At 50.3% G+C, this 16674-nt stretch overlaps 3 protein-coding genes and 1 pseudogene across 8 annotated transcripts in view; 2 read left to right on the top strand and 2 right to left on the bottom strand.

The window, feature by feature from the left end:
* Positions 1-16674, top strand: part of RECQL5 (RecQ like helicase 5) — a 35312-nt gene that overhangs the window by 8930 nt on the left and 9708 nt on the right. For both annotated transcript variants that reach the window (XM_053212291.1, XM_027052313.2), the window contains one exon: positions 4974-5053. In XM_053212291.1, coding sequence (XP_053068266.1) covers positions 4974-5053 — 80 coding nt within the window. The remainder of the gene's footprint in view (positions 1-4973; positions 5054-16674) is intronic.
* Positions 2366-3908, top strand: LOC106987726 (myosin regulatory light polypeptide 9-like; annotated as a pseudogene).
* Positions 7270-13415, bottom strand: SMIM6 (small integral membrane protein 6). 5 transcript variants are annotated; one of them, XM_015086090.3, is made up of 3 exons: positions 12318-12523; positions 11135-11288; positions 7270-7572 (listed from the first exon to the last, which is right to left on the bottom strand). In XM_015086090.3, exon 3 carries the CDS (start codon positions 7564-7566, stop codon positions 7384-7386), a length of 183 nt encoding a protein of 60 aa, XP_014941576.1. In that variant the 5' UTR covers positions 7567-7572; positions 11135-11288; positions 12318-12523; the 3' UTR covers positions 7270-7383. The 5 variants fall into 5 exon arrangements, 4 of the variants coding, with proteins under 4 accessions (XP_014941576.1, XP_026908120.1, XP_026908119.1 ...); XM_027052319.2 differs by lacking the exons at positions 11135-11288; positions 12318-12523 and adding an exon at positions 13283-13415; XM_027052318.2 differs by lacking the exons at positions 11135-11288; positions 12318-12523 and adding an exon at positions 8169-11125.
* On the bottom strand, positions 12260-13417 carry SMIM5 (small integral membrane protein 5). The gene is made up of 2 exons (XM_027052316.2): positions 13283-13417; positions 12260-12822 (listed from the first exon to the last, which is right to left on the bottom strand). The coding sequence occupies exons 1-2, from the start codon at positions 13407-13409 to the stop codon at positions 12713-12715; spliced, it is 237 nt and encodes a 78-aa protein (XP_026908117.1). The 5' UTR covers positions 13410-13417; the 3' UTR covers positions 12260-12712.

The raw sequence follows: 16674 nt of genomic DNA, 5'->3' as shown, positions 1-16674 counted from the left end.
TTTGGCACCTTATATAGAAGGCAGATTAAGGACCTACATGTAAAAAATAAACAATATTTTACAAGAGACTTTATTCCAGTGTGTAACCTTAGGCTTGAAATAGTTTTGTACTGAAAATTAGAAACTCAGAAATCTATCTTAAAAAAAAAGTATTTTAATTGAAATTCTTGAATTTCTGTAAATCCTCAACCCATGAAAAAGAATGTATGTGGCAAAAGATACCATAAACAAAGCCTGCAGATAAACAGATCTGGAAAACTAGTTACTGTAAAACCCATACCAGAGGTTGAAGTTGGGGATAAATGGAGAGCTTTCACCAACTAACAGGAAGAAGCAAAGTGTATGAAAGCAAGTTCCCAGAAAAGCTCAGCCAAACGGCACATCCAGAGATGTTCAAATTCAATAATAATCAGGTAAATGCAAATTAAAGTGACACACTTGTGAAAGGGCTCTAACACTTGTTGCTTGGGGCATGTGCAGGAGAGGGCTTGCACTTTGCCAGGAGAAAAAGGAAGTGTTTGCAGTCTTGGGGGAAGCACTCTAGGAGTATTATTACTCTTTAACATGCAGGTACCCTTGACCCCAGATACCCTGTTTCTGGGATCAGATCACCTGAAATAAAAGTGGCAATGCACAGGCTCATGGGCTCAAGGGCCTGTGTGGTAGCATTGGTCATGAGGACTGCAGCTGGGGAACAAATTAAATACCCAGCCACAAGCAGTGATGAAATTATAGTACATGCTCACTATGGGGCCATAGACATAGCTGAGGGCCCAGGAGAGCTTGTATCTTGCTTTAAAAAAAACAACAACGTTTCCCATGCACCCCAGTGTTTACAGCAGCAATGTTTGCAGTCAACAATAGCCAAAGTGTGGCCCAAATGTCCACTGACTGATGAATGGATAAAGAAGATGTATTTTTTATTTTTTATTAAAAAAAATTTTTTTTTAACGTTTATTCATTTTTTGATAGAGAAAGACACAGAGCTTGAGTGGGGGAGGGACAGAGAGAGAAGGAGACACAGAATCCGAAGCAAGCCCCAGGCTCTGAACTGACAGGACAGAGCCTGACGCAGGGCTCGAACTCATGGACCGTGAGATCATGACCTGAGCTGAAGTCGGACGCTTAACCGACTGAGCCACCCAGGCGCCCCAGAAGATGTGGTATTTATATACAGTGGAATATTACTTGGAAATCAAAAATAATAAATCTTGCCATTTACAACAATGTGGATGGAACTAGAGTGTATTATGCTAAGCAAAATAAGTCAGAGAAAGATAAATGCCATATGATTTCACTCACATGTGGAATTTAAGAAATACAACAGATGAACATAGGGGAAGGGAAGGAAAAAATAAGATAAAAAGAGAGAGGGAGGCCATGAGAATCTTAAATACGGAAAACAGGGTTGCTGGAGAGGTGCTGGGTGGGGGGATGGGCTAAATAGAAGATGGGCATTAAGGAGGGCACTTGGGATGAGCGCTGGGTGTTACATGTTAGTGATGAATCACTAAATTCTACTCCTGAAACCATTATTACAGTCTGTGTCAAGTAAGTTAGATTTAAATAAAATTTTTTAAAAATTTGTGAAAACAAACCCCATTATAAATAATAGTAAAATGTTGAAACTACTATTAAAAAGCAAAAAAAAAAAAAAAAGTCACAAGGTAAATCATGTTTATGATTTGGCATTGTAGATTTGCTTATTCTGTATCTGCTCTGTTGAAATGTAAATTCCATGAGCGCAGGGACCTTTAGTTTCCTGTGTATCTGTAATGCCCAGGTCAGTGCTGGGAACATGGTAAATGCATGATAAATGTTTTTTGAATAGATAAATAAATGAATAAATGGGGAGGGAAGGTGAATGCAAGTAGGGATTGGGAAGGAAGGGGCTTTGCAAGGACCAAGAATGATACTTTGCCATGAACAAAGGGGGTGTGATTAACTTGTCCCTTTTATCTGAAATTCAAATTAGACAAGGAAAAGATTTAGTAAGGTGATTGGGTATAAGGTATTTATTTAAAACTTATACAGTGAGTTATAAGAACTCACACTAGACTCATTATTAAGACATTTGAGTCAAAGAGAAGATCAGAAAGCTCCCAGAGAGGTGATATGTGGAGGACTGGGGGCCAGAACAGCACCAGTTTTCTCCATCATAATACCAGAAATGAGAAACTATGAGGCAGTGTCTTCCAACCTAGAAAATAAGCTGTTTCCAACCTAGAATTTCCTACTCAGCCAGCCAGTTTAGTGTGAAGGCAGGTTAAAGACATTTTTGACTTCCGGTTTGCTAAGCAGAGGCTGGAAGTATTTGTTTTTAGAAGCTCTGGGAATAGAAGGGTGTTGATAATGGCTGGGGGGGGGGGGTGTTACGGAAGTGCTCAGATTCTCAAGGCTGTGCAGGGATTTAACTGCCACCATATCAAGCAGAAAGGCAAACACCAAGACCACCAAGAAGCATCCGCAGCGTGCAAAATCCAACATGTTCGCCATGTCCGATCAGTCACAGACTCAGAAATTCAAAGAGGCCTTCAACGTGATTGATCAGAACAGAGATGGTTTCATTGTCAAGGAAGATTTGCATGATATGCTTACCTCCCTGGGGAAGAATCCAACTGATGAGTATCTGGATGCCATGATGAATGAGGTTCCAGGGCCCATAAATTTCACCACGTTCCTCACTGTATTCAGTGAAAAGTTAAATGGCACAGATGCAGAAGAAATGCTTTTGATGAAGAAGTGACTGGCACCTGCTGGAATTACCTGAGGGCTGCAGACAATGCTGGGAGGCTGGGTTATAGGTGTGGAAGTGGACTTGCTACACGGAGGAGCAGCTGTGGACAAGAAGGGACATCCCAATTCCACTGAGTTCATGCCCATCGTTAAACACGGAGCCAAAGACCAGGATGACTGAAAAGAACTTCAGGTTCCAGCCAAATGTTCCTTGTTGCCACTTTGGGTATTTCTGAGACTTTCTCTTGGAGCCCGTTACATGCTCTTAGCTCTGCAGCTTTTATCTTTCTTGTTGTATTTATTCTCAGCCATTTTGGACACATGTATCTCTATAATCAGATGGGAATTGGGATTTTATATGATTTTCCGAATAGAAAATAGGGTGGTTTAACTTACCAGCTCCCTTCTCCCAAATAACTGCAGTCTACACACAGTCAGTATATGTTTTCAGAAAAAGTTATTTGCTCAATTTTTTCTGAACCATAATTAGACTTTATGATTAAGGGGGGAAAAAAAACATTTTCCGACACAAGATTTCAAGAAGCTCCCTCCTGTGGAGAAGCTACTGAGAGATGTCCCCCACCACAGAGGCAGTAATTGGAGAGGGAAAGATAGAGATCTGACCCCCAGCGAGTCAAGAGGAATGTCCTGGAACGACACTGAAGGGCAGTCTCAGTTGTGCTCCAGACCTAGAGGACAGCAGTTCGGGTTGAATCAGGGGGAACAAAAGGGCTCCAGGGGAGGAGTTTCTAAAAATGAAAGTGGAACCTACTATCTTTGACCCTGTCGACATGCAGTTTTCATGATAGCACAACATTTGGGGGTGAAGTAGTAATACACTAAAATCTAAGTAAAAAATGAAACGGCTATTAATTTTAGGGAACAAAGTTGTACAAGAAAGGATATGTGATCATGGAAAATGTAAAAATGTAAATGGTTTAGCTCTGATCAATGTTGCCATAGTTTCCTCACTGTAGGGAAAATTAAGAAGAAATTGTGATATAAACAGATTGGCAGAATGAAAGAAGTACACGTATTTGTGCGCATTTGGGAGGTGGGGATGATCCACCTTCCAGAAGCAGAGAGTCAATAGATCTCAGATACCAGTATCTGTTTTATTTTCTTTACTTTTTGGGTTTTTTTTTTTCTGTAGTTTAAAAAATTTCACATTTTTTTTGAAAGGAATCTTTGACAAATAGACATGTACAAAAAGGCAAATGATGCACAATCCCAACACAAGAGATCACTTCTTTTTAATTTTTTTAATGTTTATTTTTGAGAGACAGAGAGAGAGTGCACGCGCACGCACATGAATGGGGGAGGGGCAGAGAGAGTGGGAGACACAGAATCTGAAGTCGTCTCCAGGCTCTGTGCTGTCAGCATAGAGCCCGACGTGGGGCTTGAACTCACGAACCGTGAGATCATGACCGGAGCTGAAGTCGGATGTTTAACATACTGAGCCACCAGGTGCCCAGAGATCACTTCTAACACTGTAGTAGTCATCCTTCCATACACACATAGATGTGTGTTCCTTCAAATTTAAGTACGCACACTTGTGTGTGTATTTACTACTAAATTTACTATTATATTGGATTGTATCGGGGCGCCTGGCTGACTTAGGTACGTAGAGCATGTGACTGTTGATCTTGGGGATGTGAGTTCGAGCCCCTTTGGGTGTAGAGATTACTTAAAAATAAAATGTTTAAAAAAATTCAGATCATGTTACACAGTGGTTTCCAAATGCCAGTCTCTGGGCCCTTTGCGTGAGAACCACCTGAGCAGTTTTTGAAAATAAACTCCCAAAAGCTCCAGTTTCAGAAAGTTCAATTTAGGTCTGGGTGTGGGCCCTACATGAGGGGCACCTGGGTGGCTCAGTTGGTTAAGCATCCAGCTTTGTTCGGCTCAGGTCATGATCTAACGGTTCATGGGTTTGAGCCCCACGTCAGGCTCTGTGCCGACAGCTCAGAGCCTGGAGCCTGCTTTGGATTCTACGTCTCCCTCTCTCTCTGCCCCCCCCCCCCCCCATTCATGCTCTGTCTTTGTCTCTCTCAAAAATAAATAAACGTTTAAAAAGAAAAATTACCTGGGTGATTCTGATGCATGGTCAGGTTTGGGGGCACCATGTTATAAGTGACCTTTTTACTGTCATTTGATATTTTTCTCCCTCATCATCTTTTAGGCTGCAAGGTACGTCAATTATGTAAGACTTTTGCTAAGTGGTCGTTTCTTGTCTCCAGGAAAAGAGAGGGAGCAAAGCATCTGATAAAGCTGCTGTCTTGGCCTTTGATGCCCTGGTGGCCTTCTGTGAAGAATTGGGGTGAGTGACTTATTTCATATGTGGAGCCATGTGTTAGTGAGCTCTTTCCTCCCCCAGCACCTACTAGTTAACCAGCTAATGTAGGGCAGCTCTTGGGTGACTAAGGCACCTTTACCTGCTGAAGGCGACTGTGTGGGGTGTAGCCCATCAAGCAGCCTGGAAGTCAGTACCCTTCCCAGGAAGGCCCCAGAAACTGGCAGTGTGGCGACATTATGTTCCACTTCTGGAGTGGCTGGTCCCATGGGTGGCTCAGTCATGAATCATGTGACTGGTCCTGTGCCATTAGCATGTGATCACCATTTGCCACTGGACCACTGAGTAGGGGTTCACTCTTATCCTGGACCCAAACAGAGCCGCATGGCCCAGCTTCTGTCTTGGGGGTGGATAATAAGCTTGAATAGAAGTCAGCTTTTCTGTCGTAATGCCAGCCCACCCACTTGGAACCCACTTCTGTATCTTATCTGTATGTGCTGGTGGTGGAGGAATGAAAGAGCCTGATGGCTGCTCAGTGACAGGCAGGTTGTGGCAGGACAGGTTTTGGACACAAGGGACACCCAGGAAGATCTGGACAAGCTGGGAGCACTTTGCATGTGTGCAGCCCTTTGGTCAGACCTTGTTGGAAAATCCTGTGAGGTAGATGAGGCAGAAGGGACTGCTTCAGACTTTGAAATGAACAGACCAATACCCAGTGAGGTCACAGTCATAGAGCTCACAGTAGACAGATACCACTAATCCCAGTATTTGATTTTTAGTGACATGCACATTTCATATACAAATCCCATCTTGGTTTCTGCAAGACTAGATTCTTGAAGCATGGAGCTGATTAGGTACATAGAACTGGTATCTAACAGATGTTTGGGGCTCTCCTCTGGAAATCAGAGAGGTACTTGGCTGGGCCACATGTTTTGATTCCCATCCCCTCCGACTCACCAAAGAGTTGGTGGCTCCCGGACTGAGTCTCTCGTTGGGCCTCTGTGGCACAGCCGTGCCCAGCAGAGGTGGTTGGCCCCCTTGCCCACAGCGATTACTACCAGAGTCCTTCTCAGGCACTAGTACAGGGAGTTGTTAAACTAGGCTCTCTCGGGCTCCTTGAAGAAAGCACTCGTAATGAAAGGGCCGAGTGTCCTTGCTAATTGTCAGAGTCCCTTCTGCTGGAAATAACCCTGCTGGGTTCTTTTCAGGGATGAGTTGGAGGCTCTGTAGGGCTGCCTGGAGGGTCAGCTCTGCCGTATCCCTCTGGGCTGCAGCAGCCCACCAGACAGCAGGACAGGTCCTCCTGGGGGCTCTGCCTTTATATCTCCTGTGTCACACTCGGGAGTTGGGGCCCCTTAGTGCCTCAGGGGGTCTGGGCATCAGTGTGCCTCCTGCTGCGTCACGTGCGGCCTCATCTCTCCTACGTTGTTTGCTACGTGCGAGGGTTCCGGATTCCAGGACTTCCCAGGATGGCATAAACAATGCTGGTGTAGCTGAATGTGGAATTGCTCTTTGAGTAAAAAGGAACATTTCATTACTACATAAATGGTGTATCGCCCCTTCTCCACCACATATTCGCTCCTTTTCTAAGAATAGTCCTGGTGTGTGGTTAAAGTTGAAGCAGCTGTTTGCTAAGGGAGGGCACCTGGCAGCAAGGGGCAGGCCAGTATGGTGGCTCTGGCGGAGGCAGGTACATTTCTACAAAAGTGCCGTTGTAGGGTCTGGGGTGCACGGGCAGCTCTGGGACCAACAGAAAAGACACTCAGTGTGAATGGGGTCAAGGTGGGGCATCCAGCGGTTTTCCTCTTTGCGTGCAGCTAGTTTGTCTGCACTGTGGCCGTGAAGTGTATCTGTTCCTTCGTGACCGCGCCCTGTACCTTTTAGTGTTGAAATGAACAGTAATTAGGTTTGAAGCAGCTTCCAGCTAAGAGGCCTTTCTGTACCTTGTCTGAGACAGAATAGCTTTGTGTTTAGGCCTCAGTTGAATTGGGCTCTGTCCATCTGGGGGCTGTGGTCTAGGGGAGCCAACAGCCCAGCACCCTCCTGTTCATCCATTTGTTTGCTCGTTTATTCATTCATTCATTTATTCAACCAGCAAATATTGTTTGAAATGGACTGTATGTGAGGCACATCGGATATGGGCATACAATGGTGAGCAGAAACCCATCACCTGCTTTTGTGGTGTTCGGTCCAGTGGGGAAGGCAGGCACTTATCAGATAATATTAGTTAACAAATTAATTAATTACATTAATAAAAGTGTATAATTGCAGACTCTGAAAAGGCTTTGAAGAAAACGTACATGGTGTTTCGAGAGTACCTAACAGGTGGTCCCCTTCTTGGCCTCCAGAAAGTCAGGTCACAAGTCTTCACACTGGTTGATGTTCTCAAGCGGAGGGAGAAAACCAAATACAATGGCAAACACAATGAGAAACAGGATCGTGGTGATGAATAAAATGATCACTACCAGGCCTCCCTGGTCCCAGGGGTTCTGCCAGAACTCATCATTCCAGATGTCCTGCTTTGTCATCAGTTTGTCCATGTGAACCTGGAAAAGAGGGGACAGAGTCCTTGAGTGAAGGGGCTTCTCCCAGAGACCGCCTCTGTATTTTGAACAGCCCTGGTGTGAGCCAGAACTTGACCATCCCTGAGATCTACTCAGCTAGGATCTAAAATGCACCGCTGCAGATCCTTGCTGTTTTCCCTGCCTCAATTGCCAAACATTTGGGGAGAATTTTGAGAGATCGGCATAGGAGTTGAGGGGTGGACTGACTCCAGCTGAGGCCTCGGTAAACTCCCTTGGAGTCAGGTGGAAACAGAACCGGCTAATCTTGAAACAGCTAAAGTCGGCAGGCTGCAGGCCGATAGCCAGTTGGAGGGAGTAATGGCGAGAAGCCAGGCGTCACTACCTGATTCTGCTGTTAACACTCCTGTGTCCTAAGAGTGGGCCGATCAGGGTAATCCTTCAGGCCCTGCACTTTGGGGTCCGAGCCACGCCCTGACTCAAAGAAGCAACTCTTGGGAGGAAAAGGTGTTGGCATTGTCGAGTGTCCCTGATCAGACCTCATCGCAGTCACCAGAGTGAACAAAGGTGGGCCAGGGCCTGTTGCCTAGCAACTGTGTTCCTCTGCCTTCCATACTTACCTCTTCAGCTGCGTTCTGTTCTTTTGTGATGTCGTTTTGGGGGTTGCTCAGGGTACCTATGTTCTGGCGTCCTCAGAGAAGTCAGGCTTGGGGTAGGGTGGGGAAGGAGACTGGATCCAGGACCTTTGCCTCAAGCCACCATCCGCCTCACCCGTGGCTGGGTCCTGCCTCTCTCTCCTCTCTGTCCAGCTGTTGACCTGTAGACCCGGAGGCCCCCACCAGAGCGCAGGAAGCCCAGGACTCCGGGAAGCCCTGGGCTGGAGCCGCACACAGGCTTTTCCCTGCGGTGCTGGGGTGCTGGTGAATGATTAACAAGCCTCCGGCTGGTGCCTCCTGGAGCGAGTTTTTTTGTGGAGGTGTTTACCACCATTAAGGCCCCAGGGTCCTGGAGGCTTAATTTCTCCCTAGTGCCTTTGCTGGCCTCCCAGGCATGACCTCAGCTGCTGCATGGGCAGCTAGAAAGTGGGAATGGGAACCTGGTAGCCACCATTCATTCCATAAAAGATAGGCTTGAAGTGCCTGGTGTGGCCAGGAACTGCGGCAGGTACCGCGTGTCAGTTGTGAACCAAGGGAGGCAGGTCCTGCCTGCCCAGATTTCCGTTCTAGCACACTGGTCCTCAGCCTTGCTCATTAGAATCATCTGGGAGCTTTTCTAAAACCTGTGCCCAGGCCCTCCCTGGTACCACTTCTTTCCGTCTGGGCACGTCAGAGCCCCGGTCTCTGTAAAGCTTGCCAGGCCATTCTAACGTACATCCAGGGTTGGAGGAGACAGATGACAAGGAAGTTCAGTAAAGTCCTTTTTACCTATCATGGTCCTACCTGATGCTTCGAGTTTCCCTCCTTAAAACTTACTGACTCATGCCTTTGACTGCTGAGTGCTCCCAGCCAGCAGGCTGGTCGCTAGCACACCCACGTACTTCCTCCTTCAGTTAAGTTGGATGCTTGTCAGGAGTCAGTAGTTTGTTCCCAAACCTGTTTGTGGCATTTGTACTTGTTATTGATATTACATAATTGCATTTAACATTACATAAAACAAGAAAATGGAGCAACAGTAATAGTTGAAACCCCAGTTTTACAGCTGGGGAACAGGCACAGAGGTTAAGCAACATGCCCAAGGTCATACGGCTAAGAAGTAACTGTGTTGGGATTTAAACCCAGCTGTTCAGCTCCGCTGCAGTCTGGACTCTGAAGCTCTGTGCTGCACCTCAAAGGGAGTGGAGGGAGAGCGTTATTTCTAGAAGCACCTATTTGACCACTTGGAATGACTTTGGAATCACTCAGTATTTCTGTCAAAACAGATGTGGCAAGACAAGTGGAAACGTTTTGTAAAAATCCAGGATTTCACACTCCTATTTCTTTGTGGATGTCTTTAAGTTCTTGTTCTGCTTTGCAGTAACCATAGTTAGCAAATAGACAATTTAGGAACTCTGGCCGGCAAACCCACACTCAGAGAAAAGACCTTGGCCCTACATCAAAAAGATTGGCCAAGGAATGTGCATGTATATGTTTCTATTTAAAATGAGATGTGTGGGGAATGTATGTGTCACGTACACAGAAGTTGCTTTAGCCAACTCAGTCAATTGCTGGCCCTGATCGGAAGATTCTACGGAAATGACTATCACAAAGGGAACGATATGGAAAGAGGTGGAGGGCGCTGGAGTATATGTGGCATAGCCTGACCTGGGGGCTGAAGGAAACCCTATAGGAGGTTTAGGTCAAGATGTGAAGACTACGTGAGAGGTAGGATTAGGACGCAGTGTTTCATGGCAGGCAGCGGGTCCCGAGGAGGGTGAGGAACCTTTAAGAACAAAATTAATTTGTCTTCCGTTTTGTGTGGTCTGGATTTGTGTTACCGGCATGCAAATATGTCCTGAAGACTTTTTATTGTAGGTTGCTCTCAAATGTTAATGCTTGAGAAAACAGATTTAGGGGAAGAGTGTTTCATGTGCTCTCTGCCAGTTTTTGCTAATGAGATTCTTGCCCTGGCGGTTCTGTGGTTTCTGATAAGGCAGAATATACAGGCGGTAAAATGCACAGACCTCCAGTGCAGACCTTTGGAGGAACTGAGAGACTACTGTGGAGGGGAGGCGTGAAGAGGCTGGGAAACCAGTGTGGCAGTGAGCGCAGGCAGACGTCGAGGGGAGATCGTTGCAGGGCGGCTCGTGGCAGGAATGGAGACCTGTGATAGCCAGATGCTCTCTGGGGCTCAGACAGCCTACTGGCCTCCCGTTCCGTGGCCACCATGGCTATACCTCTCTGTCCTTTCCCACAATGGGAAGATTGCTGCTTCCTCTCCATGCCTCTCTTTCCGAGAAGACCTCTGCTGGGAGGGTGCCAGGCTGCTGTCACTCTGGAACAGATGTGGTTTGTTGAGCCGAATGGGATGGAAACCTGCCCAGGACTGCTGTGGGGAGCCATTAGTGGCAGGGCTCAGCGTGAACCAGTTTGATGCCTACTGGGATCCATCGTATTTGGACTCAGCTGTTAAGCTATTGGTGCCTGGACTGAAAAGGGCTGTGGTTTCCCATCTAGTCCCTCCCGCCTTCCCTGTTTTTCTTCTGGGAGGGAGACGTAGTTGGGCCCCACCCTAGCTCTTACCTCTTGGGCTCCACCCACTCACCGGGAGATGATTTTAGCACACTTTAGGGTGTGGGATCTAGGATTGGTTGATGGAGGATAATGGGATCAGCGCCTTATCTGCACTGCAGCCCTCGGTGCAGTGAGCAGGGGCTCTGCAGCTGGATGGGCTGTGCTGGGCTGGGCCAGAGGCTGGCTCTGCCATTTTTAGCTGGTTGAACTTAGGCAAGTTGCATATTGTTGCTAGGGCTCAATTTCCTCATCTCCAAAATGGGGATAATGATGGTATCTATGGCATCGAGGCTGTGGTGATTATACGGAATCACCTGCATGAAAACACTTTAGGTGGTGACAGAGCACACAGAAGCCCTCAGTAAATTTCCACTCACTTGATCCTCACCACCACCTTCATCATCATCATTATCAACGGTATCATTGTAATTCTGAATCCCCTTCTTGTAGGGTGGTGTGGGGTGGAGGGTACAGCCGGTTCTTGAATTTCTTTTCTTTTGTATGGAAGAACTTCCTCTCTGCTTCTTCAACCTAAACCAAACCCGTCAGACAAGTCAGTGGACACCAGGAAGTGAAACCAGCCAGCCAGTTTCTCTCACCTGCCTGCCAGCTGGAGATGGGGGGAGGGGCAGGGGCAGAGCCTGGCATCCCCCTCTCCGCTCCCTGGTTTTTGGGTAGACGGGGCCGTGTCCCTAGGCAGCCAGAGCACGGGCTGGCAGGGCAAGATGACGGAGGCCTGTAAAAACTGCAGACCTCTCTGCAGAAGGAGGGGGAGGTACTACGGGAGCTTTCTGCCTCCCCTACCCTAATTCCTGGGGTCCATGCCCCTCTTGTTTAGAGGAGCAGATAAGGACTAGGATATGCTCCGTGCCGTGCCAAGCACTCCCTGTAGGTCACCTTAGTTTATCCTCATAAGCTCACCCGAGGAGGCAGCTACCGGGATTGGCTGCGACCCACAGGGGAGGAAACGTGGCTCTGGGAGGTCGAGTCACTAACCTATGTTCATGTAGCTGGTGAATGGCAGGGTGAGGATTTGGGGCCAGACAGCCTGGGACACAATGGGAGAAAGGACAGAGGGGTTGGGATGCAGGTTATATATATATGCAGGCAATATATATATATGCAGGCAATAGTAGGGGCCTGACTTCTCTTACTCTAGAAGTTTGGAAAGACCCAGGGACCTGAGCCTGTGGGTGTGGGGTGTTCAGGCTAAAGTAAATGGCAGCCGAAGCTGTTGAGTGGCGTTTCTGAGCCTAGCACCTGGGCAAACGCTGCCCCATCACTGTAGAGGGGGCACCTGTAGCCAGCGTTTGGTAGCAGCCAGTGCTGATGGATTTTCACCCTCTCCTTCCCCTGGTTCCCTCTTGCGTGGCATTCCTGCCTGTGTTTTTCCAGTGTTCGTGGGCACAGGGAGAATAGAGGCCTGGCAAGGACAGTCACTGGCCACACCCCTGGAATTCTGGCACCTTGCCCTTCAGAAGCACAGAGCCCAGGCCAGGGAGTCTGGCGCCGCAGAAACACAACCAGAAAGCTTTTACTGAGATAGAAACGGGCAAATACCGGAATAGAATACTGACGTGCTCCCCTCCGGTGGGAAGCTTGGGGTCCAGCAGCTGTTGCACAGAGCCCCTCTGATTGGCCTGCTCCTCTGGGCTGGCTCCCCACCGCTGCAGGCTGTTCTCCTTCCAGGTATGGGGCCCCCACTTCTGTGTTTTGTTAGAAAGTGCAAGTTGGGAAAGAATCCCCAGTTTTTGTTTCCTCAGGTTTTAAACAGGTGACTCCTCCTTGGCACCAGTATTCACTGGCAGGTGAGAGTTTGGTGGCCGTACCAGCCCTTGTTTCCTTGATAAGGCTGCAGGTGTCGGGTTCCCGGGCAGGGCCAGGGCTGGGGCCAGGCTGGCACGTGGGATCATGGCTCGGCAGCTTCCTCTCCAGCTTCTCCTCGTCTCTGTCCCTCACGATGGGCTCATGGGCCGCACTTGGACCTTCCTGCCTCTGCGCTCAGGGCAGCAGCAGTCCCTGCAGCAGCAGCAGCAGGCGATCAGCAGCAGCACCAGCACGGTGGCTGGGGGGTTAGGAGAGAGAAGCAGAGAGCACGGGAAGCTCAGGCAGGGAAGAGAAAGAACATACGCCTTACTTCTAAATAAAGCCCTCCAGAGGTGTGTGGGAAGGGCCTTTAGCCAGAGATCTGGCTTCGTCAGAAATACTTGAGAGTCTGGCAAGAGGTGTCGACTGTCCCCGTGCCAGCCACTAGGCACTGACCTCCCTGTCATGCCGCCTCTGCTGCCCTGAGCTTCTCTCCCTTCACCCCTGGTTGGGATTTGGGGTTGCCTCTGCACCCCATCAGCAAATTGTCAAGGATTCGGGAAATCCTCTGGCTCCCCCCCCAGGGACATCTGCCTCTCCTCTGTCTGGGGGACACCCAGCCACCTCGGCCAGTGCTCTGGCCAGCACTGTGGTCTCACCTTTCCCGGATGCCAGGAAGAACCAGGGGCGCTGGGGAGAACGTGAGAGCCTCAGCTTACCTGTGAAAAGGAGGATGACCGAGAAGGCCGCAATCTCCACAGGCTCGGCCTGGGGCAGCTTCTGCAGCTTGAGCAGCAGCTTCTCGCCCATGGAGCGCATCTCCTGCACAAAGTTGGCGGCTGCCATGGTGCATCGGGCTCCTGCCGGGCTCCTGCCAGGCCTCACGGGACGGGGCTGGGAGTCCCCACCCACCTGCAGCCAGTGGAACGAGTTAGTCGGGTCTCACCCCTGTACCCCTGGTGGCTCATGACTGGGGAGGGAGCCATCAGGGCCCTCCACCCAGTGGTGGCCCTCAGCCCCCACCCACCTGGCACCACCTGGACTGAGGGAGGCTGGTGATGGCAGGGAGCCTGAGGCCCTGCCGCTGGAGGCTGCATGGCACTGCCAGACACAGGAGAGGTCTGCCAGCTGGCCACGGTTGGCCAAGGTTTCCGACCTCGAGGTGGGGTGGCTTCACTGTCCTACTCCTGGGTTTGCTGAGCGCCTTGGGCTGGCACGGCTCCCCTGGTGACTCCTGGGTCCTTCAGGACTTTGGTGCCTCCCCTGGGTTCCCAGTGGGGAGACCGGGCTTTAGGATTCCAGCCTGGTGCTCTTGCCTTTCATCATATGTGGGGCAGAAGGAGTCAGGCTTTTCCTCGAGTGGGCACATGGGGCTCCTGGCAGGGGTCAGCTGGGTGAGAACTAACTGGGGGAGGTGGTCTGAGCCCCTCCAGGGCCCTCCACTTCTCCCACCAGCTCAGTTTCTTTACTCATATGGTATTCTTTGAAGAGGCAGAGATGATGCTGTGTACCTCGCAGTTTTTCCCCAAGGAGGCCTCTCGGGACGGGATCACACATCCCATGGCTGGTTTACCAGGCCCTCCTCTGCTGGCTCAGACCTGCTCCTCTGGCCTGACCAGGAGAGTCCCTTGTGTCCCCACCCTCGCCCCAGGTATGTAGCAACTCAGCCTTCCAGGTGATGACTGAGAGCCTCTTCCTGTCTAAGGGTGCCCAATAGGCTGATGGTGAAGGTCCGGGCTGAGTCTGTGAGTTGGGCCAGCTGTACATCAGGAGTTTCTTTCCCCTTCTGCCTCCCCTGTGGGCATGAGGGAGCCAGTGCCTCTTCAGGGATGGACCAGGGACAGCCTGGTGCCAACCCAGCCTGAACTTGTTCACCAAGGCAGCTCTAATCCAAGGGAGCGTAACAGGTGGCCAAGGTCTTGTGCCAGACCTCAGGATCTAATTACTGCCGCCTTGTCCTGGGTCTTAGCCAGGCAGGTTCTTCCGAGATGACTGCAGTTTTGGAAGCTGGTCACTCCTGGTACTATCGCCACAGTATAGCTGTCTTAGAACTGCTTTGAAGGTCATCTGCTTGAACCCCCTACCCTGTACCTGGCTCTCTGCACTCCCTCTGGTGTGCAGCCTTTGCTTGAGCCCCCTCCGGGTGAGATGGGGAGTCCCATCTGCTACGGCAGCTTGCCCTGTTCCTCCTTGGAGCAGTGCTGATCGTTGGAAGGTGGAACCCCCTCCTGACCTCGTTGGTCCTGCCTGTGGTCACACAGGATGCTTCTACCCCACCTTCTGCCTCATAGTCCTTCCGGACCTGGATGGCAGCTGGCATGTGCCTCCTGTGTCTCCTCTTCCACAAGGTCGCCTGCACCCCGTAGAACATTGGATCATCCTGGATTTGAATGCCTGCCCCTTTCTGCTTTCATGATGTGGACGCGTCACTTTGTCTCTTTGAGTCTGTTTCTTTTCCTCATCTTACATAAGATGAGATAGCCATCCTTCAAGGCTGTTGGGAGGATTGACACCCGGAAGCACAGCGGCAGGAAGCACAGATCCTGGCACACGTTTGTGCCCAGCAGATGGGCTTCCCCTCTTGCGGTGTGTGTCTGTGGAGAGGGGGGGTCTGGCCACCACAGGAAGCCTTTGGGGACAGTCACACCCCCACCCTGTACACTGTCAAAGACCCTCCCCAAACACCTTGGGGAGTTTCGTCTGTGTCTTTCATTCCCAGGATATTTGTGGTGTGTAAGGTAAAGGAAGGTGGGGGGTCGGGAGGGGGCAAGCTGGAGATGGGAGCTGTATTTTAAGCAATGTTGGGGGTAGCCGGCAGATGATGGGTCCATGGAGGATTAGAGGGCTTCCTGTCAGAAGTGGGAGTCTCCTGTTAGAGCCTTCTATCTTCTTTTATGCCCCATCCCGGGGTTAGCACATTTCTGTAAAGGCGATCAAGATCCCAGTTTTCAAGTATACAAAGAGGCAAGAGATCCTAGAATCCCATGTGTCATTCATTCCTGCCTCCCTTTACATATGGGAAACAGTGATTCCTCTGAGGTTGCACAGCAGGATGGGGGCCTACCCAGGCTCCCCCTACTTCCCCATGCTGTCTCTTGATGGAGACCTGTCTCAGGCAGCCTGCTCTGTGGCTTGCAAGGTTAAGTCAGCCCACGGAGCAGCTTTCTGAGGACACTGCCCTCGCGGTGGGCCCAGTGCAGGGACGAGGGCCCCAGAACTCTTTGAACGCAGGTGTGCTCTGCTCGATCAGCCCCATTCCACGCTCAGGAGTCTGGGGCACTGTCTTTATTCAGGCACATCACTCACGAGGCCAGGGCCACACCTGTTCTTTGGGAACCACATGTGACTTGTTGCCAAAGGGACAGATGGCACGTGTCTGTCTCAGGTTCACCAAACTCCTTCCCGAGCATGGTGCCCCTCTTCTCTGGTCACACTAAACAGCGTCCCCCTTCTTTGACCGACGAAGCTGGCTTGCACAAGGAGGGCGGTCCCCTCTCGTTCCGGAGCCTCTCTGCTCATCCACTTCCCGTTTCCAGGAGAATATTCCTCCGCATTCCTGGAGGAGGGAACAGAAGTGCCAGCCAAGGCCCTGGGGGAGAGTCTGCACAGGGCTCAGGAGTTGGGCTCCTCTTCTCCTCCCCGTCTACACTTGGTCTGGCTTTTTCAGCCTGTTTGGCCCCGTGCCTGCATTGCCTAATGTAGCAGCAGAGACTCCTTGAAAGAGGAAGCGGGCGGAGGCCAGCCGGGCAGCGGGAGCTTTGTCACTTGTGCTTCCACATCCAAAGCCCCGGGGAGGGGTTATAGAGGGGAGGCCTCCGCTTGTGAGCGAGAAGTGGTATGGGGACCCTATCGGTCTGAGGGGTGTGATCTCCAGAGCAGGGAGGAGGCAGGTGGAGCCGAGGTTGCTCTGCTGTTCGGGAAGGGTGGACTTTGTCGATCAGAAGCTTCAGCTCTGAAGTCGGCCATCCTCCAGGTGTTGTGTAGTGGGGATGCTGCAGTCATACCCAGGGGCCCAGGCCCTGCTCCGGGAGGAGTGCCCGTCCACACAGAGGCAGGCTGTATGGCTGCGGACAGATGGCATCATGCTTCTGCGCCCAGGGTGCCTCTGGTG

Source organism: Acinonyx jubatus, chromosome E1 (assembly GCF_027475565.1).
Source record: "Acinonyx jubatus isolate Ajub_Pintada_27869175 chromosome E1, VMU_Ajub_asm_v1.0, whole genome shotgun sequence".
Classification (NCBI taxonomy): Eukaryota; Metazoa; Chordata; class Mammalia; order Carnivora; family Felidae; genus Acinonyx; species Acinonyx jubatus.
This window is presented reverse-complemented; position numbering and strand designations above follow the sequence as displayed.